The sequence below is a fragment of the Thunnus thynnus genome, chromosome 8 (assembly GCF_963924715.1).
Source record: "Thunnus thynnus chromosome 8, fThuThy2.1, whole genome shotgun sequence".
NCBI classification, from domain to species: Eukaryota; Metazoa; Chordata; class Actinopteri; order Scombriformes; family Scombridae; genus Thunnus; species Thunnus thynnus.
The window spans coordinates 26,018,240-26,036,694 of record NC_089524.1 but is presented as its reverse complement, the minus strand read 5'-3'; the positions used below and the strand labels follow the sequence as shown (position 1 = coordinate 26,036,694).

General features: G+C 38.2%; 2 protein-coding genes across 2 annotated transcripts; one reads left to right on the top strand and one right to left on the bottom strand.

The window, feature by feature from the left end:
• Nucleotides 1–2: 2 nt before the first annotated feature.
• Nucleotides 3–10,489, bottom strand: dhcr24 (24-dehydrocholesterol reductase). The gene is made up of 9 exons (XM_067597508.1): nucleotides 10,096–10,489; nucleotides 7,935–8,090; nucleotides 5,860–5,965; nucleotides 5,249–5,367; nucleotides 3,744–4,007; nucleotides 3,515–3,658; nucleotides 1,810–2,007; nucleotides 1,552–1,730; nucleotides 3–1,275 (listed from the first exon to the last, which is right to left on the bottom strand). Exons 1-9 carry the CDS (start codon nucleotides 10,324–10,326, stop codon nucleotides 1,122–1,124), a joined length of 1,551 nt encoding a protein of 516 aa, XP_067453609.1. The 5' UTR covers nucleotides 10,327–10,489; the 3' UTR covers nucleotides 3–1,121.
• A 1,110-nt stretch (nucleotides 10,490–11,599) lies between these two features.
• si:dkeyp-51f12.2 (uncharacterized protein LOC100151460 homolog) lies at nucleotides 11,600–17,331 on the top strand. The gene is made up of 2 exons (XM_067598129.1): nucleotides 11,600–12,478; nucleotides 14,404–17,331. Exons 1-2 carry the CDS (start codon nucleotides 12,165–12,167, stop codon nucleotides 14,639–14,641), a joined length of 552 nt encoding a protein of 183 aa, XP_067454230.1. The 5' UTR covers nucleotides 11,600–12,164; the 3' UTR covers nucleotides 14,642–17,331.
• Nucleotides 17,332–18,455: the final 1,124 nt, after the last annotated feature.

The following is an 18,455-nucleotide window of genomic DNA, read 5'->3' as shown; positions in this document are numbered from 1 at the left end:
ACTCAGGTTCCAGCTTGTCAAATGTGACAATTTCCTGCTTTATTTTTTAATATCAATATTAATATCAGTATCAATATCAATCAAGCACCATCTGATGATGAGAATAACCATTAGCTGCAGCCCTTATGTAATTTTATGTGAAAAAGGACACAAAGGGTTTGTGGGGTGAAGATTTCTGGGCCAAGAGGTCAAGTATATTTAAAGTCTAATGAAGAGCTAGTAAAGACCTAGAAGAACATGTAGTAATAGTAATAGTAAAGATTTGGCATAATCTATGAGCCACATGTTCTCTATCTTAGTCTCAAAGGGGCAAATAAAAGAAACAAGGAGTTTACACTGCTGTTATTTACATTAAATTTAAAACTATATTTAAAGAAGCAGGAGAATGATTTTCATTGAAGAATATTGTTTTTTATTATTTCATCCAATTTTCATTAGTCTATACAGTCCAAATGATCTTATTTGGATATCAAAATAGTGCCCTATAAGTTACAAAATAGGTTTTTAGGGCTCAAAATTTCACTGACATTCATCAAAAAGTGTGAATTTTAATATATCTTTGATGCTAAATAGGAGGTCATGTTTTCAATGTGTATAGCACTTAGGAAATGATCAGTAAGGCTGGCCTCTTAATAAAATATGTAAAGAGAAATATGCAAAAGGACTGCAGTGAACACTAGATAAGTTAGTTAAACATGAAAAAAGTTGCCCAACATGCACATTTTAAAACATTAAGGGAAAAAAAGATGGAATATGCTCTCAAGTTACACAGAATGGTTTGAATAAAGTAAGCAATGTCCATGAAAAGGGGAAAAAAATACATTCATGGTGTAAAAGCATTAAAATATGTTCCTGCTTCACATTGATCTGAGAACTCTAAAGACACAATCTGGGTGCCAAAAATATGTATTTTAGCTTTTAATAGTGTGTGAAAAGCTTAATTCCACCTCAGGGAATGCTGAAATGTATCTTTGTGTAAAACAGCTTTTTCTTCTTGCGGAAACATCCCAAAAATAGTAGCTGTCACCAAGTGTGAGCTGCAGCGAAGGCCGACAGTGTCTCAGCGTATCTGTGACACGGGGCTGAGGTCAGGTACCAGCCAGGAGATCTGTCCCTGTAGGTCAGTGTCGGGCAGATTTACAGATTTTGTTGTAAACTTCTGGGAAGGCGTCCTTACAACCTAGTTCCTCTCTCAGTCTGTGATACAGCTTTCCATCGAACATCTCCCAAAACTCTTCACGGTCCATGTACACATCTGCATACAGCATCTGGAACCTGCAAGAGGCAGTTGGCATATGGAGGGCAGATGTGTCAGTGTAATAGCACATGTAAATGCAAGAAGAGGGGATGCTTTGTAAATGTAAATGTCTTTATATGTTATGCTATATGATTAGTAAGTCTTAGTGAACAATTGATACTATCAACTTTAGCACCATGAATACATGTAAAAACAATATTTCTGCCTGATGAACATAAGAAAACAACAAAAGTCTGAATGACATAAATTATGTCACCATACTTTCTGAATTTCGTACATCATTTGAGACTTACCCATGCACGTCTCTGACAAACTTCTCCAGCTGACGTGTTGACGCTTTAGCTTCAAAGTGTTTGACTTTCGGTTCTCCGTAAGCCCCAATATCCACATACAACTCCTCCTCTTGACCTTTGGGGTGAACCATCCCTCTGCCTGGTGGCAACAGGAACGGACACAGCCACAGAGGGTAGACCTGACATAACAGAAAAGCCACTGAATGAATGAATTCAGGAGTATGTAGTATAGACGGGAAGTATTTGGTGGATTCCTACATCGATGTCCTGGTGAAAGCGTGTGATGGCAGCCTGCAGATGCTTCATGGGTACAAGCATGTCCTGGACCACGTGGTGCTGTTCGTAAAGCCGTCTGATGGTTTCTCCCTGCGTGAGCTTCAACAGAGAGATCTTAGGAGGAACCATCCAGCCAAAAAGCCAGCGGAACACCGGGTTGTTTCCGAAGGGGATGATATCCTGGAGAAAAGACACAAATATAGACAGACATACATAAACAGGTTAAAGGATGGTGCTGAAGTTGCTTCCTGTGAGGCAGTCTGCTGATTGATTGATTAGTAGATTAACAGAAAATTAATTGTCAACCATTTTATTAAGTAATTGTTCATTTATCAAGAAAAAAAGCCAAATGTTTGCTGATTTCAGCATCTCAAATATGAGAATTTGCTGCCTTTTCCTGATTTATAAAACTGAAAATTTAATATTGTGGGTTTTGGACTGTTGGTCAGACAACAGGAGTCATTTTAAAAACACACCTTCACCATGGAAACATGTGATTGACATCTCTTCTACACTTTTCCTTACATTTCTTAGATGAAACAAGTAAAGCATGTATGAAAGCACATTGGAATTTATGAGTGGCTGATAATCTAATAAAAAAAAAAATCACCACTGAATACTTGATGTTAAAATTGAAATACCACAGAATTTACAGAATTGAAATATTTTACTGATAAAAAAACAAATGTTTGTGGTTTGAATTCCCTTCTTTGAAACTTCCAGAAGATCATTTCAATAGGAGCAATTTCAAACACTTGTTTTTAGAGGGTGTGGGACGTTTCCAGTTGCTCATCTGAACTTGTCTTTCTTGGACCACGTAACCTGATCGTACAAAAGTCTGATCGATTCCATTAAGGCTTGATTGTCCAGTGTGATCCCTGACCACACAAAAAAACAAATAAACCCCACAGAGCTTCGGTACAGACTGAAAAATCTCAACAACTATTAGATGAATTGCCATGAAATATCTTACAGACATTCATCTTCCCATCAGGATTGTTATGACTCAACTTAGTGTTTAGTGCTAATTAGCAAGCTAACACATTTAATATTACAATTATACGACTCATACGAATACTGTTGTTTATTTGTACTGTCTTTTCATTTAAGAAGTGTTAAATTTCTACAGTGTGAGCTTCATGTGCTGAAGACGTTTGATACAAATCCAGTTGCACTCCTCTTATCGTCCACCAGAGGGAAGTCCCAACTCACCAACCACTGGCTTTCTCATGTCAAGATGTCCAACACATCAATGATTTCCACTACACATTGTTGATTAACAGTTTAATCACACCATCTATCAGCCCTTTTTCTGTGTGGTCACTTTCCTCTGCTACACTGTCTGCAAAAACAAAATCCTTTCCATAAAAGAGAGCACCCAAAATCCCAGAGGTAGTTCCTGGAGATATCTGTCAAACCAGTTCTATGCATAATTCATCACACCATTTACTGTTACAGAAAAGAAAGGATGCCAAGCCCTTCTCACTAATAGCTAATGGTGTGTATATGTGAGTTTGTGTGTGTGAGACATAAAAAGCATTAGAGTGCAATAAAGAGAAGGAAGCAAGCGGTTGGTACAGTAAGATGATGACAAGCTAAAATCTGGCAGATGTACACAGTCCTTTAATGTAATGCTAAAGCTAATGGAAACACAGCCCCTGTATGTGTGATTATGTCTTGTAAGTACCTGAAGCTCCCAGAAGATGCTGCGTGTGTGTCTGTGGTAGTAATGTCTGAGAGGGATGTACTCGACTCCGGTGTGGTCGCCTTTCAGGTGGCTCTCCACGTGTTTAAAGAACCAGGGTTTAAAGTGCAGGCCGATTCTGTTAATCTGACGTCAAAGAGAAAAAAGAGGGAGGTTAAGTGTAATAAAACCTTTGAAAACACATCTGCATACACGCTCACAAACATCTTACCTTATCAGGCTCTGCATAGTCAGTCATGGTCCCCGTCATAATGACTGCGGTATCCAGAGAGTACTGGATGCCCTCGACAAATGTGTTCTGCTTGTTCTCCGATGCCTCTGTGAAGCGTTTACAGATGTTCTCCAGACCTCTGACCGGCTCGTAGTGCAGCTTCACCCAGGGCTTAGCAGGGACTATTTTAATCTCAGCTGCAACCAGGAACCCCAGAGTTCCACAGGACCACGGGACGGCGTGAAAGAGGTCCGAATTCTCTTCCTGTGTGACAGTCACCAGAAAAATGCACTTTCTGTTTGAAGAAGGACAAACTGCACACAGATCTTTGGCACATTTGCAGTGATGACTGTGGTCTTGAGCTTCTGGGTTTCTAATGTTAGGCTGTTTGTCTTGCATGTCGGCTTTTAAACCATTAGAAAACCTCACAGCATCGACCGTTTTATCTTCTCATAAAGAGACCACTTTTTGGCTTTACTTGTGTGACAGTTACACAACAGAGTATTACACATCACACTAAAGCTCTGGGGCTTGTATCACAAGTTCAGCTTAGTCTTTCTTTCTTTGGGTTACGAGGCTAGGGCTGCAACTAATGATTATTTTCATGCCGATTATTTTCTAAATTAGTCACCTGATCATTTGGTCTATAAAACACACAGAGAACAGTGAAAAATGCCCATCAAAATTTCCTCGAACTCAATGTAACATCTTGAAATGTCTTGTTTTTCCCAACAAACAGTCCGAAACAATTAATGAGCGTGTTCATGTGAAAGAGAAGTTCTTAATAATAAGAACATCATCCATGAGTGGAGTACTTAATATGTTATGAGATGAAATGGTGATACCCTCAGGGAGATTTGGTTACTGCAGCAGGAAAAAGTCATACTCAAGAAGTGAATTAAATATAATGGAATCACAATGTACAATACAGAACAGAATAAGAAACAATAGAAACAGCAGGAATAATATCATATAATTGGCATTTTCAACATTTTTCATAATTTGACAATTTTGTAGTGTTTTTTGTCACAATAACCAAACTATTACGAACAAAAACGATTGAAAGTAATTGACAAATCAGATAAGTATAGATAGTCTGTGCAAAAAAAGGCCTGAAGAAAAGAAATGAAGGCCTGATTTATAATTTACTGATCTAAATTTTTTTTCTAATAAAAGGAAAAGTGGGTATACTTTTTGTTTCAAAATATCATCTCATGGAGTCTAAAAAGACTGGATTTTGTCCCAAAAAAAGACACCTGGTGCAATTAATTGTACCTGTAATCAGTTGTAATCAGCATTATTTAGTCCCCTAGTGTGTTTACTCTCACTGTGCAGCATAGGTTACCATGGTGATGTTACCATGGTGATCCCCTGAAAAAGTGAGCCACCCTTGTGATACCAGCAGAAAACTTGAGTCAAGCCCAACAATAGATAATCTCACTTCATGATACAAGCCCCTGGACGTACATCACATACACACACACACACACACACACAGTGCTCACCTCAGTGCAGCGCACTAAGCTGCCATCTGCTAGAACCACTTCATATGCAACACAGATGTGCTGAAAAAGCCCATAAATATGAGAGGATGACTCAATTCCTGTACCCATCACCAAACCACCTGCGAAAGGAGAGCGAATAAAAGATTTATTCTGCAGCAACTCAATTTCTTTCCAAGTGAGAACAATAGTGGGCAAACATACGAGCAGAAAGCAGTGTTTGTCTGCTCTGAGTGTATATGTGCTGTATGAGCCTGCCTGGACATCAGGATAAATGAATGTACGGCCTGATGGGAAAACATTAGATTGTTGATGCACAGTTTATGGCATCAGGAAATCCATTATGAAACCCGATCTAGGGGTTCTTCCAACACTGCAGCCATTTCCTCCCAGTTTCATCTTTTGAGCTACAACGTCAATCCTCTAACACGATTAGAGAAGTCGCTGAGGCTCTAAACAGGATGCAGTGATTGATGAAGGAGATGCAGGATCTACATCACTGAACAATGAGCTGTGGAAACAATCATCTCTCTATTTCTAGAAACCCAAGAGACACAGATGATGTCACTCTATGATGGTTCCCCAGAACACAATCCACATTATGAACTACATACCCACAGTGAGGTCGTCCAGCTCAGGCAGCACTGGCAATGTCCAGCCAATAGAGTTGAGGAGAGCGGTCACCTGACCCATGTTGGCCAGTGGCTCAACTCTCACCACCTAAAAAACAAAGTTCCACCATCAGACTCATGACAGCAAATCACACCAGATACATTTTTATGAATACTTAAAGGAAAAACTTCTGCCTTATTTTTGTAGTTTTGGCCATCGTTCCTATTGGTTAATAGTAAAATTGTATTCACCAAGTTAAATGCGCTAAAAAAAAAGTCTAATGGGGCAGCATGAGAAGTCAGATGATTTTTGAGTTTTGAACCCTCAGGTTGGCCAAACTTAGTTGGAAGAAAAAACAACAGTAAAATGATAAACTGAAGTGTCCCTTTAACACCCATTGTAGTTTACAGACTGATTTCCTTGATCAGCTTTTACCTTCTGAATTTTTACTTTTTCGCTCACACAATTGTCTTATCCAATGAGGGATTATTATATTTTTGGGTGCGCTAAATTTAAGTTTTACCTCAAAATTAAGTGGTTTAAATTATTTGGCTAAACTGTTGGCTTGTTTGCAACCTGTCTAATTATCTGTTGGCCTGTTGAAGCCTTGTCCTCGTGTTTCCAGATCTCAGTCGCTGCTTTGGTGAGTATAATGTAATCATAAGCAAAAGAAATGATGGACTGAATCCAAAAAAGATAAGACTCTACAGCCATGCTGGCGGCTCTGTGAGACTGTGCTTACAGACAGTGGTGCTTTGAGATAAATGCTAACACATCTTAGATTAGTGTGTTAGCATGCTAACATTTTCTACTATTAACTCAAACTATAGCTGATGCTGCTGGGAATTTAATTAGTTTAGCAAGTACAAGGTCTTATATATGGAAGACAAAGAAATAAAGTGAGATAAAATACACATTGTTATTTGTATTTCTTTTTTATGTATGCATCTAGTGTCACATAATTGCCTTTAGGTTCCACTTCCAGGATGGCCATGTTGTTGTGCATGCTGGCTCACTGTGATGGCTTATTGGGACACTTAAATGCACAATATGTAATTTCTGGGGTCTCAAAACAGTAACAAAAAACAGAGTTTGATGACGTTGTGAAGTGGCATGGGATCATGGGAGTTGTTGTTTTTATTGTTAAACAACCAGCTTCTCTGAGTTAGAATTACGTTAGTGTTCATTGTTCAGGATGTTTTTACCGAGAGCCGAATTATCAGAGGTCTCCTCCACTCTAGAACAAACAAATGTGGTGATAAAAACCGGTAAAAACACTGAATAAAGCAGTTTCACGTAAAAAAAACAATGTTTCTCTGACGCTGTTCGACAGTCACAGGACGTCCGGTAGGGGATGAGTGTGTATACCATTTGGTAGAGGGGGTATGACGCTATTGACAGGTGACCAAATGAAACAGACCATTACCTTGATTAAAATTACAGATTTCTCCTGGTTTGAAAAACATTTGGGATAATGTAAGTAAACAACTTAACAAAATATATAACATAGGTCTAGTTGTTTTTAGACATTTTAATGCAGAATAGTTACATGTTATAGCTTTAATGGAACTGAGACATTGTTAATGTTATTAGTTACACCTGTGCTAAGGTCCCTGCCTAAAGCTGATTGAAAATGGTTTAATGGCTAAGCAGATATGAAAATATGCCTAAGTCATATTTACATTTTTTAAACAAGGGCTGCAACTAACGACTATTTTCTCAATAAAATGTATATACATGGAGAAAAATGCCCATTATAACTTCTTATAGCTCAAGGTAATGCGTTCAAATGTCTTATTTTGTCACATCAACAGTCCAAAATCCAAAGATATTCACTTTACTATAATGTATGACACTGAAAAGCTTCAAATTCTCACATTTAAGAAGCTGCAAACAATGAGTATTTGGCATTTTTGCTTAAAAAATGAGTAAAACGGTTATTCGATTATCAAAATAGCTGATTAATTTTTTCTGTCGATCGACTAATCTATCAACTAATTGCAGCTCTAAAACATCATTTCACAAATTTCACAAAAAGCATTGGAGAACATAACTTGTATGTGTTGGTTCCTCCTACCTGCCTCTTTGTGTCCACCTCCAGAATGTCCATCATATTGATCATGATGTTCTTGTGGGTTTTCTTGTATTTGCCTACTCTGAGAGATACAGTGAGCCAGCCAGGTCGACCCGTACACATGAAGGTCTTACCCCCCTCCTTCCTCCACTCTCGCACCTGAAATATGTCACAATACGTCATACAGAGAAGATCAGAACAACAGATAGACTGTACAAAGGATAAAAGGCATTTCACCTACCCTACTCAGCCATGATTACGAGTGGCTGTCAAGGCTTTCTTGGTATACAAGACAGAGGACATTCTTGGAGTTCAAACGCCTTAACTGGTAATTTGAAATGTTCAAAGTATGTTGTTTAAAGGCTGATACACTTCATGATTAAATTATCCCATTGTATGCTTAAATACAGTAAATATTAGCAAAACGTCTTATCGTCCAAGGGAATTGGAGGGAGATTTATAAAGAATAAACTCTGATAATGTCATCAGTTAACTTGACTTGGGACTTGGAGATGACAAATGTTTAACAGAAAGCCTGCATTACAAACTGGGGGTGTGAATTTTGAAAGACGTGGGTGTTAATCAAGAAGGAAAGGTATAATGAAGATGCTGTCAAGTTGCATTGTAATAATTGTAGGATCCAGTGTTTTTGGAGCTTGATCCATATTAGGGACTAAAAGTCAGGATATCTTCCGTTGCTTCAGTTTTGGACATTCTTTTTTTAAATCTGTCTGCTGCAAGTCCCCAAACTTTATGAAAATGCAATACTAAATTGTTGGAGTGCCTGATTTTGTTAAACACCCAAACCCATTATGAAAGTAGCTGCTCAACTGTGGAAGTTTGGCCCAGCTGAATTTCAGTTACAAAGCAGCGATGTGCACAGCTCCAAATCTTAAGCAGAGTATCGGGTGCACGGTTGTAGTAAAGATAAAAAACAAAACACCATCATCAGTGTAATAAAAAACAGAAGAAATGACAATATATATATAAACAAACAGGTGAGGACAACCCCAAAGTAGCCTCTTCAAATGAAGGACGTGTGACCTCAGTAATCAGCAGAAACGATAACCTGTGTCACGGTGCCATGGTGGCTTTTTGTTCCAGCTGAATTTCAGCCAACATCAATTTAAAGTCCCAGGGTCTCAGGTCTTGACCCTCTTTATCCCAAAACTTAATCCAAATCTAAATAAATGTCTTGGTTGTTAATTAGCCCTGTCATTGAAAGTTACACACCCAAAATACATTTCAACAGGATTACCATCAGTTATACAAATGAGCTGTAACAGCTTTCTATAAGAACCATGACATAAAAAAAACACTAATATTTTAGCAACACTTTTCACTGAGATAGGTATGAGGCTCTGGATTGGTGGTGAATTAAAGAAAACGTGTGATTTGATCATTTAACATTAGCCTGTTGCATAAAGAAGAGGATAATAGATATAAAACAATTATGTAATAAGTGATTGATAAGACAACAGAGATAAAGCTCCATCAATATTTGATCTCTTACATCACAATGTACTACTGACAAAGTTGCTTAGGATCCATAAATTATACACACTATCCCATGTAAGATTCAAGTAGCAATGTTATGGAGGTTTTTATTACCCATCATTCCTTGCAAACATGAACACATGTAATATAGATAACTCAACTTTCTATTCATCATGTAACCTATTTGTAATGTAAGATAATAATCATGCCAGTGAAACTAAACATCCAATGACAATTACATAACATTAATTAATACATGTGTGACTCAATGTGTTATCATTCCTAACACATGTATGCTAGTGAAAGGGATTTAGACATGAATGGTGTTGTGCAGCTGGTTTAAATATCTGCCAAGAACAACTGAACTACATATAATCAGGTACAGGATGTGGGTATTACTCAAATAAAGCTCCATTCGGTAAAATTTTAATTCTACTTAAATAACATGTCTGCCATTCATTCTGAGTTAGAGCTACTACACATTAACTTTTGCATGATGTGTGATTATTTTCTGAAAGTTACTGATGATTACAAATGTCCATAATTATATTTTAGCAGACTGAACACACACACACACACACACACACAAACACACACACACACACACACACACACACACACACACACACCTGTGCACACACTGACTGGCTGTTGATGCCTTGCTCACCTGTCTCTGGATGTCTCTTACACGCTGGTCGTGCAGTTTGGGCGCAGAGCACATCTTGAAAATCAGCCATGCTCGCACATAATAATACACGTCAAACAAGACGGAGAGCGGCAGGAGAAATAAACACACAAATATCCACCTCTGGTGAATGATCACGTAGTCGAGACCTTTGACTTTGATCCACAGCAGGAACATAACGACCAGACCAGCTAAATACAACAGCGGATCCATCGTTTCTGGATCAGATCAAGTCTAAAACTATAAATATGTGGTTCAGCTTTTAGTCAGACTTCTACTGACCGCTGGGGCATTCATGTAGGTAAACCTCGTATTGATTATTCCAACCCCAAAACCCGACTCCTCATCACCCCGTCACTGCGATAGGTGAGCGGTGCCTCTGCTTCACGCTGATTGGTCAATATTAGCAAATGGGCGGGACCGAACTCAACGCTTCACGCTGATTGGTCTACTAGGTAATTCGAGAGCAGTAGCCTTTCTGAGCTTTAACCAATCATAAAGCAGAGAAACTGTCACACCATCCAGCCAGTCCTCATGCTGCTGTTACAACACTGTGCTACTTATCAGCAAGAGTACAAGACAATAGAAATAAGTTATAATACTGACAGTCTGAGCATAAACTTATGTCACAGTTTTCTTGCACAAATGAAGATAAGAACTTCCTTGAATCCCCAAAGTTTTATACCGTTCCCTGCATGAATGCAGGCAAATTGACAAAATTGACAAAATTAAAGTTTCTAAAATTAATTTTTGGGGATTTTTCAAATTTATTTTTGTTTATTCAGTCAAATGTTCAATTACACAGTATGTCACTTTTTTTAATATTTATTTATTATATTTTTATTGTGATTATCTTTATTTTTATTACCTATATATTTCAAATTTATATCCATTTTAATATTTGCACTTTATTTTGTTTTATTTACATTTTTTTTTATTTTGGTTAAACAAAAATTGAACTATGCTGAATATAAAAAATGGCAGTTGCTTAGAAATTTCCACCAATTTTTGATTTTAGAAAAAAGAACAACAGTGAAATATAATCTCTCCCTGGGTTGCTAAAACTTTCATATTCAAAACATTCATGTTCAAATTCAGAAAAAGTCTGACATGAGCTCAGTGTCGTCAGCTGTAGCTCTGGGTTTGATTCGTAGCCTTCAGGGCCACATCAAAGGTTCCAGCAGTGTCTTAAAGACATGAAGCCTTTAATGAATTCTACTTGATTCTTATCAGCCTTGTTTGTGAGCAATACAGGAACAAATTGTATTCAATAACATTGTAAGGATGCTGTTTTGAGTAACTGGTGAAAGCTGGGCCTCTTTTATGAATCAACCAGTCAAACTTATCTAAGATCAAGGATCTAAGATTCATACTGTGGCCTGTCAACACTGTTTGAATTTGTAACCTAAAATAATGAAGTCACAAAATCACCTTATGTTCTTATTTTTTTGTAATCGATGTAGGTCTGAATTCCTCTCTATTTGATATCCAATATATCCTGTTCATGTTCAGAGAAACTGCACTCTCTCTCTTTCTCTGTCATTCATACACACACACACACACACACACACACACACACACACACACACAGGGCTAAAGTGGTACCCTTCAGACACATTAGACAGAGGGAGGGTGGGGCGCCAGTAAAGATTTCTTAATGGGCTCTGCTGTCCTCTCGTCCATCTGCCTTGATGATAAACACACAGCTAGTCCACATTAGCCTGATGCGCATCAAAGCTTCACCATTTCATTTTTCTTTATTTACCTAACAAACCACCAATTTCAACCCTTTTCCACAGGAGATCAGAGAAAGGACTAACACATGGACTATATAATCAGCTGTTTTTTCATCAGTACAATGATGGGCTTCAGGCAGCATTTCCTTGTCTTGACAGGATTTCTGTAACTGTGAAGTAAATTATTTGGATGTCTGGTCACTGTCAGAGCGCATGGGGAGCGCACTCGGTGGGACTGTTTGTACGTGAGTGACACTATCCAGCCAGTCACAGCCTGCACAGTAACCTCAGAAACAGTTACAGTCCTGGAGGAGGATGCCTTCCCTCCACCATGGAGCAATCTTCATCGGAGCCTTCCTCATTGTGACCGGGGGCTCCACAGCCTTCCTGGCCTCGTACCAGAGCCGGCTGCAGGCTTTCTCTCTCTGCTGCGTGGTCCTGGGGGTGGTCCTGTTCATCCTGGGGCTCTTCTGGGCTATGAACAGCAAAAGTGCCGTGAACTACAACCACCGGGAGTTTGACCCTGAGTGCCCGCATTATCCATACGACTACCCCAACTTCGGCAGCCATGCCCTCTTCACACCCCCGGGGGGCCGCTTCCCAGAGTCCCAGTCAGTGTTTCTGCCCAGGTGGGTGAAGGAAGTTTAGATTTTCATATTATTGCTTTGCATCGCTCAGTTTGTATTTGTAATGATCAGTTTTACCCTGAAGCCAGAAACCAAATAAGACTCCAACTATTGATGTAAGTGTGTTATGTGGATTTCATGTCCTAACAATAAATATAAAACAAATTAATTTGAGACTTTTATTCCAAAACATAATGCAGTTTGGTTTGTCTTATGAATGACCTTAAACACAGTTACTGTCCTCTTTGCCATACTGTCCAGTTCTTTAATATCAAATCAAGGGTTAATTTATTAATTTTCAGGGTTGTTTTGTGATAGAGCTGTTCATGCATCCCACTAATTGTACCAGAGGTTTGCACACAGACTCTGAAAACTGCACCTTTCCACGAGAAATGTCCTCTTTCACTTTATTGTCTTCAAGACTTTTGTGACTTTATTTCTCATTCATTTGAATTCTCATTAAAATATACGTTAAACTTGAGGGAAAATGTGTCATTTTTCCTTCTGTAGGCTGCGTTAAGTACTGGATAACACAGTACTTGATTGATAGTATCCCATTAATTAGAGCTGCAATAATTAGTCAATTGACAGAAAATTAATTGCCAACTATTTTGATAATTGATTAATCTTTTTGAGTCATTTTTTAAAGAAAAAATTCCCAAATTCTCTTGTTCCAGCTTCTAAAATGTGAATATTCTCTGGTTTCTTTAGTTTTCTATGATAGTAAACTGAATATATTTGGGTTGTGGACTTTTGGTTGGAACAAAGTAAGACATTTAAGGTTGGGCTTTGGGAAACGGTGATCGTCATTTTTCACAATTTTCTGCCATTTTATAGACCAAACAACAACTTGTTTAATTGAGAATTTAAAAAATGGTTAGAGGTGTACTAGTCCAGTGAAATAACATATTTGGAAAGAACCCCTGCGTATACATTCATCATGGCTCATGGTTACAGACCACTTCTCTAACTCTACAGCTTTCTATGCCTCTGCACAGTCGTGACTGAGGCATAGAAAGCAATATCTCAGGAACGCCTAGAGGGAATTTCTTCAAATTTGGCACAAACGTCCATTTGGACTCAAGGATGAACTGATTAAATATTGGTGGTCAAAGGTCAAGGTCACTGTGAAATCACAAAACACATTTTTGGCTATAAGTCAAGAATTCATACGCTAATTATGACAAAGTTTCACACAAATGTCTAATAGGATAAAATGATAAAGTGATGACATTTTATATCCAAAAGGTCAAAGGTCAACTTCACTGTAACATCATAATGTTCTGAAAAAACACTTTTCTGGTCACTATTCAACGCCATAACTCAGGAACAGAAGGGGAGATTGTGACTATATTTCACATTTGGTCAGATACTGAATTGGTGACACTAATCTTGGGTGATTGTTTAGATCTTTTGTGCTGCTGGGTTGAAGATGTGTGTGAAGCATCCACGTTTTAGAATTTGTAGTTTCTTTGCAGCAACATCCATATCTGAAGCATCGTCTACTGTCATGACTGCAACTTTGTGTTCTATCAGAATCAGCTTTATCATCCAAGTATGTGAACACATACAAGGAAAATACGCTTAATGCCTTTTATTAAATTCTTTCAAAGTCTTCACTATAAATATTATATGAGTCTGAACAGATTTGGATGTAAACTGATGACTTGACTGATTAGTGGAGGCATACAACTGCAATGTTTTACTTATCATCCTGCACAGCTAAAATGTCCATTATATCTTTGTGAAACCCAATGCCTGTATTTGGCAGGAAACACAACTACTGACAGAGCATGACTCCACCTGCTATCCAGCATCTCATCTCTACAACCGCTGATACATCCGAACTTTACTGCACTTATCAATTTGTGTTCTGGCCTCAGATGTATTCACACAATTGTGCTCTGTCACTGTTTTCTTGTGTGTAGGACGATGGAGCGCCACAGGCACGGTGCTCGTGGTGAGGAATTTGACTACCCTCCAATGGACCCCGGGGGTTTTAGTCCACCGCCTCACCCTCCTGCCTGGCTGGGACCCCCGCCTCCCTATGAGGTTGCCATCAAGACCACGTGCAGCTCTACACATCTGCGGCGTGCATACTCAGACACACACCTGGCTACAGAGCCCCTGTTTGGACAGTCAAGAGAGATCAGTTTTGAGGTGTGATGCCACCTGCCTCTCTGTACATGAGACAGAGAGCAAGACTCACAGTAGCTGTCCTGTGACAGTTACAGACTTAAGCAAATACTTGAAGCATGTTTCTTTCTGATGTTGATCAGTAGGTCCTAGCATGTTTTCCACATTTTCTGTAATTACAATGCCGGTGTAAATACATATCCAATTTATGGTGAAATTAAAAGTAGATCACACGGAGGACAGCCTCTTCAAACCTTTACGTGTTTCTAAAGTCTGGAGCCGCTATGAGCACACTGGTTCACTGTCTTGATGAACATTGTGCAAATGTTTTAAACTGTCTTGAGAGGATGTGATAACAATCTTTGATCACCCACAAGTACTCAACTGAGTTGAGATCCGGCTGATATTCCAACATGGAGGTTAAGAAAAGCTGGACTTATGATGAAGAGCTCAACTTCAGTTAACCTAAACATTTGATTCAGGTTTAAATTTTTCCACAAACACAACTCAGAGCCAACATTTCCAGAGGCCTTTAAACGATGAAAGTAAGTGCACATGCACAACTTCAAAACACAGAGCAGACATATCATCACATCTATTTACATCAAAGAAGAAGCTGATCTCAACAAAGAGCTGGATGTTCACTGACAGAGCAACACATATTAAACACAAAAACTACTGCCGCAAACAAAACCAAAGTGAATATTTGCTTGTATGCTGTGGATCAGCAGTGTGAATGTGAACAAAAACCACAAACAATGCTAATGTTGGAGTTCTTCTCTCATAATCCTATCAGTGTGTAACAGTTTTCCATCTTACAGGGTAAGATTAAATAACATTAGTGATAGCCTTTTAACAGTTATTGGTTTAGCAAGACAGTTTGCTTTGTCTCAAAAGTAGAATATATTTCTTAACAAGCACTAAATCAGTTGGATTACACCATAATCTTTAGCATAATCTAATTGTTGTGTGGGTGGCACAATAACCTCCATATGGTGGAAATACAATTTAAATGTCCTTCAGATTTGTCCCCTTGAACTTCTCAGTTTCTCAGGACATTGTTAAATACAGTGATCTCTTCCAATCATTTAATCTTATTTTGGCCTTAATTTAATTTAATATGATAGTTAATGGTGCTCCTTTCAAAATGTAACTACAGCCTTGATCTTTACTAACTTATTTATTTTTTGAATCTATTTCATGTGAAAAAGGCTTTACACTGCTACAGATACAAGCCTGAGATTTACATCTCTGGTGACCATGCAGACAGTTTACTTTGTTTTCCTGGCAATACAACAATACCCAGAAGGATTTCTTCCTGATCAGGAATAACATGCTTCATTACAGGATCAATGTGATATTTGATAAGTGTGATAATTCACTGTGGGCATCAAGCACTCAAGCCTTTAAACTTCTTAGTTTGTGTGCCACACATGTACTCGTCTGCTTGTTGAAAGCAGGGGAACGATGACTCATCTGACCATATGAGTTTTTCCACTGCTCGCTAGACCACTGCAGCTCTCTGGCAGCACTGCCTGGGCTTTAAGTGTCTCAATAGTATCATTAGTGATCTCTCTAAAGGATCATGCTGGTGTGTTTGCATATTTTAGTAAAAACAACAAATCATACAAACATTATTAACATTTCCCACAGTAAATCACATTTTGTGTTTAGATGCTGTACAGTTGTAAAATGACCTAAAGTGTAACTGACAGTAAATTATGTAAAAAATGACAAAAACACAAGAATGATCCTTTAATTTTTGACATACTGGTCTTAATCAACTGCCATGCATTATAATGTGTTTCATTTATTTTTGCAGTCACAATTACACTCTTGTCATATAAGGGTTTGTCCAAAATGAATACAGTGATGGTTATTATGTATTATTGTCACCACTCACACGCTCGTGGAACTGTTATATTGAATTATTCCTGCTATGAAGAGACTCACAGCCTTCATGACCTCTAAAATAAGATGCTGCACTGCACTGAACTGATGACCACAAATACACTATTGTGATCATTGACAGCACAAGGACAACTGACTTCAGCAGCTTTGATTGGTCCGCAGACACACACACACACACACACACACACAGACACACACACACACACACACACGCTACTGCAATATGAGAGCTGATATGAATCACAGGATTACAGACAATCCACTGAGATGTTTTGGACTGGTCCTTTTGTACGTCTGAATGTGCATGCCTTTATTGATATGCTTTACTTACGGGAAAAGGCAACTCAAGGGAGAACCTTGCAACGTGATTTCAATCACTGTGAGTGTGTGCGTGTATTCAACTTTATTTAATAAAACAGCGATGAAGGACTCAATATCAGACTCTTGGTTGTCGCATTAACCAGCCAGGATTGTTGGAGATCTGCACACTTCGTCACACTTCTACACCATGTGATTTGAGGCTTGAGTTTATGCCATAAACAAAAATTAGGGATGACTTTTTTTTTATACTGCTGTTTCCAAAGTCAAGAATGTACTTTGAACCACGAGAAGTCCATAAAGTAATCGGAAAAAATGGAAATTTGAACATTTACAATTCCATGACAAGTATGCAAACTCCATCTGCTGTTGAAAGATTGTGTGAAATGATTGAAAGACAGGACAGCGAGTGAATGGACCTTGTGGTGGGATTGTTTTTTCAACCGCTGTTTCCAAAGTCAGGAATGAACTTTGAACCTCAGAATATATTGCCAAAGTAGGAAGATTCCCCCTTTAAATTTGAAGGATCTTGACCCTCTTTTGCATATCATTTCTCTGAGAGAATAGACAGTTTTATTTTACTCTCACACCCTACACTTATAAATATTTTAATTTTTATATTGTAATTTCAAGTGAGGAGCTAAAGTGGCTATAATCTTGTATTCGGGTTGGGAACAAGCAGAGCCACAGTAGAGTGTGATACATCTGACTATTAATATGTTGAAATCAAGACAACTTTTTGTTTTCAACAAGTTAGACAATATCATGCATGATGAGGGAGATGCCTTGTAATGTAAAATGAAAACCTCAGACAATGTTTTTGCTGGCTACTGATACTATGTTGCAAACTCACAGAAAATAATGAACACAGGTATGTTTTATGGCCCAAAAGGGCAAAAGGAAGAACAGGTCCCACAATCCTGTTAGGGAGGCAGCTGTACAGGTTTTACCACTCTACTGCCAACACAGAGAAACCACACATTATCTGTCCTTGAATTAGATATTTCTCTCTTTTTTTTTTCATCAAGAATGATTTACATTTGCCATTCATGACAGCATGAACAGCATTTTGCAAAGTGTGGGGTGGAATAGGTGGGAAATCACAGGGGAGAGTGACACCTGGCCATACGAATATGTTGTATTTCTTATGCTTTGTATTTTTTATGCAAAGACAGAGTGGAAAATGCCCATCTCTGATCCACAGCAACTGCTTCCTGTGGTTCCACACAGAATGAAAGATTATGAGAAAATGAAGATTGAGCCTTAATTAATAAATTTGAAAAATACTGAGTTATTATGTAAATGTTCTAATACAAGCTTTATAATGTATGTGTTGCTTGTTTCCAGTTAATAGTCTAATAGTTCTGTGGAAATCTTGGTGTTTTTCTTGGGGTAGGAGCCATTTTTTTGATTGATACATTACCAGAAGATAACAATCTTCCACAAATTAGGATATTAGTTGTATATAATTCATGCAACAGAGAGTTGAGGAGACATTTAATGGGGAAATTACGAGTTTAAGAAGTTACAGATCAGCTGATGGCTTCAGGCAACAAGTTAAAAGCATCTACTGTCAAATATGGATGAATAAAGACGTTTGAGAGATCATAAGCAG

What these genes read in the sequence shown, in the direction of transcription:
- dhcr24 (XM_067597508.1), bottom strand. Translation starts at nt 10,326, where the DNA reads ATGGATCCGCTGTTGTATTTAGCTGGTCTGGTCGTTATGTTCCTGCTG. An exon ending in GCTTAGTGCGCTGCACTGAG is followed by an intron (nt 4,008 to 5,248) that starts GTGAGCACTGTG and finishes ACTGTCACACAG; the next exon opens with GAAGAGAATTCGGACCTCTT. An exon ending in TTTGTCAGAGACGTGCATGG is followed by an intron (nt 1,276 to 1,551) that starts GTAAGTCTCAAA and finishes TGCCTCTTGCAG; the next exon opens with GTTCCAGATGCTGTATGCAG.
- si:dkeyp-51f12.2 (XM_067598129.1), top strand. Translation starts at nt 12,165, where the DNA reads ATGCCTTCCCTCCACCATGGAGCAATCTTCATCGGAGCCTTCCTCATT. An exon ending in CAGTCAGTGTTTCTGCCCAG is followed by an intron (nt 12,479 to 14,403) that starts GTGGGTGAAGGA and finishes TCTTGTGTGTAG; the next exon opens with GACGATGGAGCGCCACAGGC.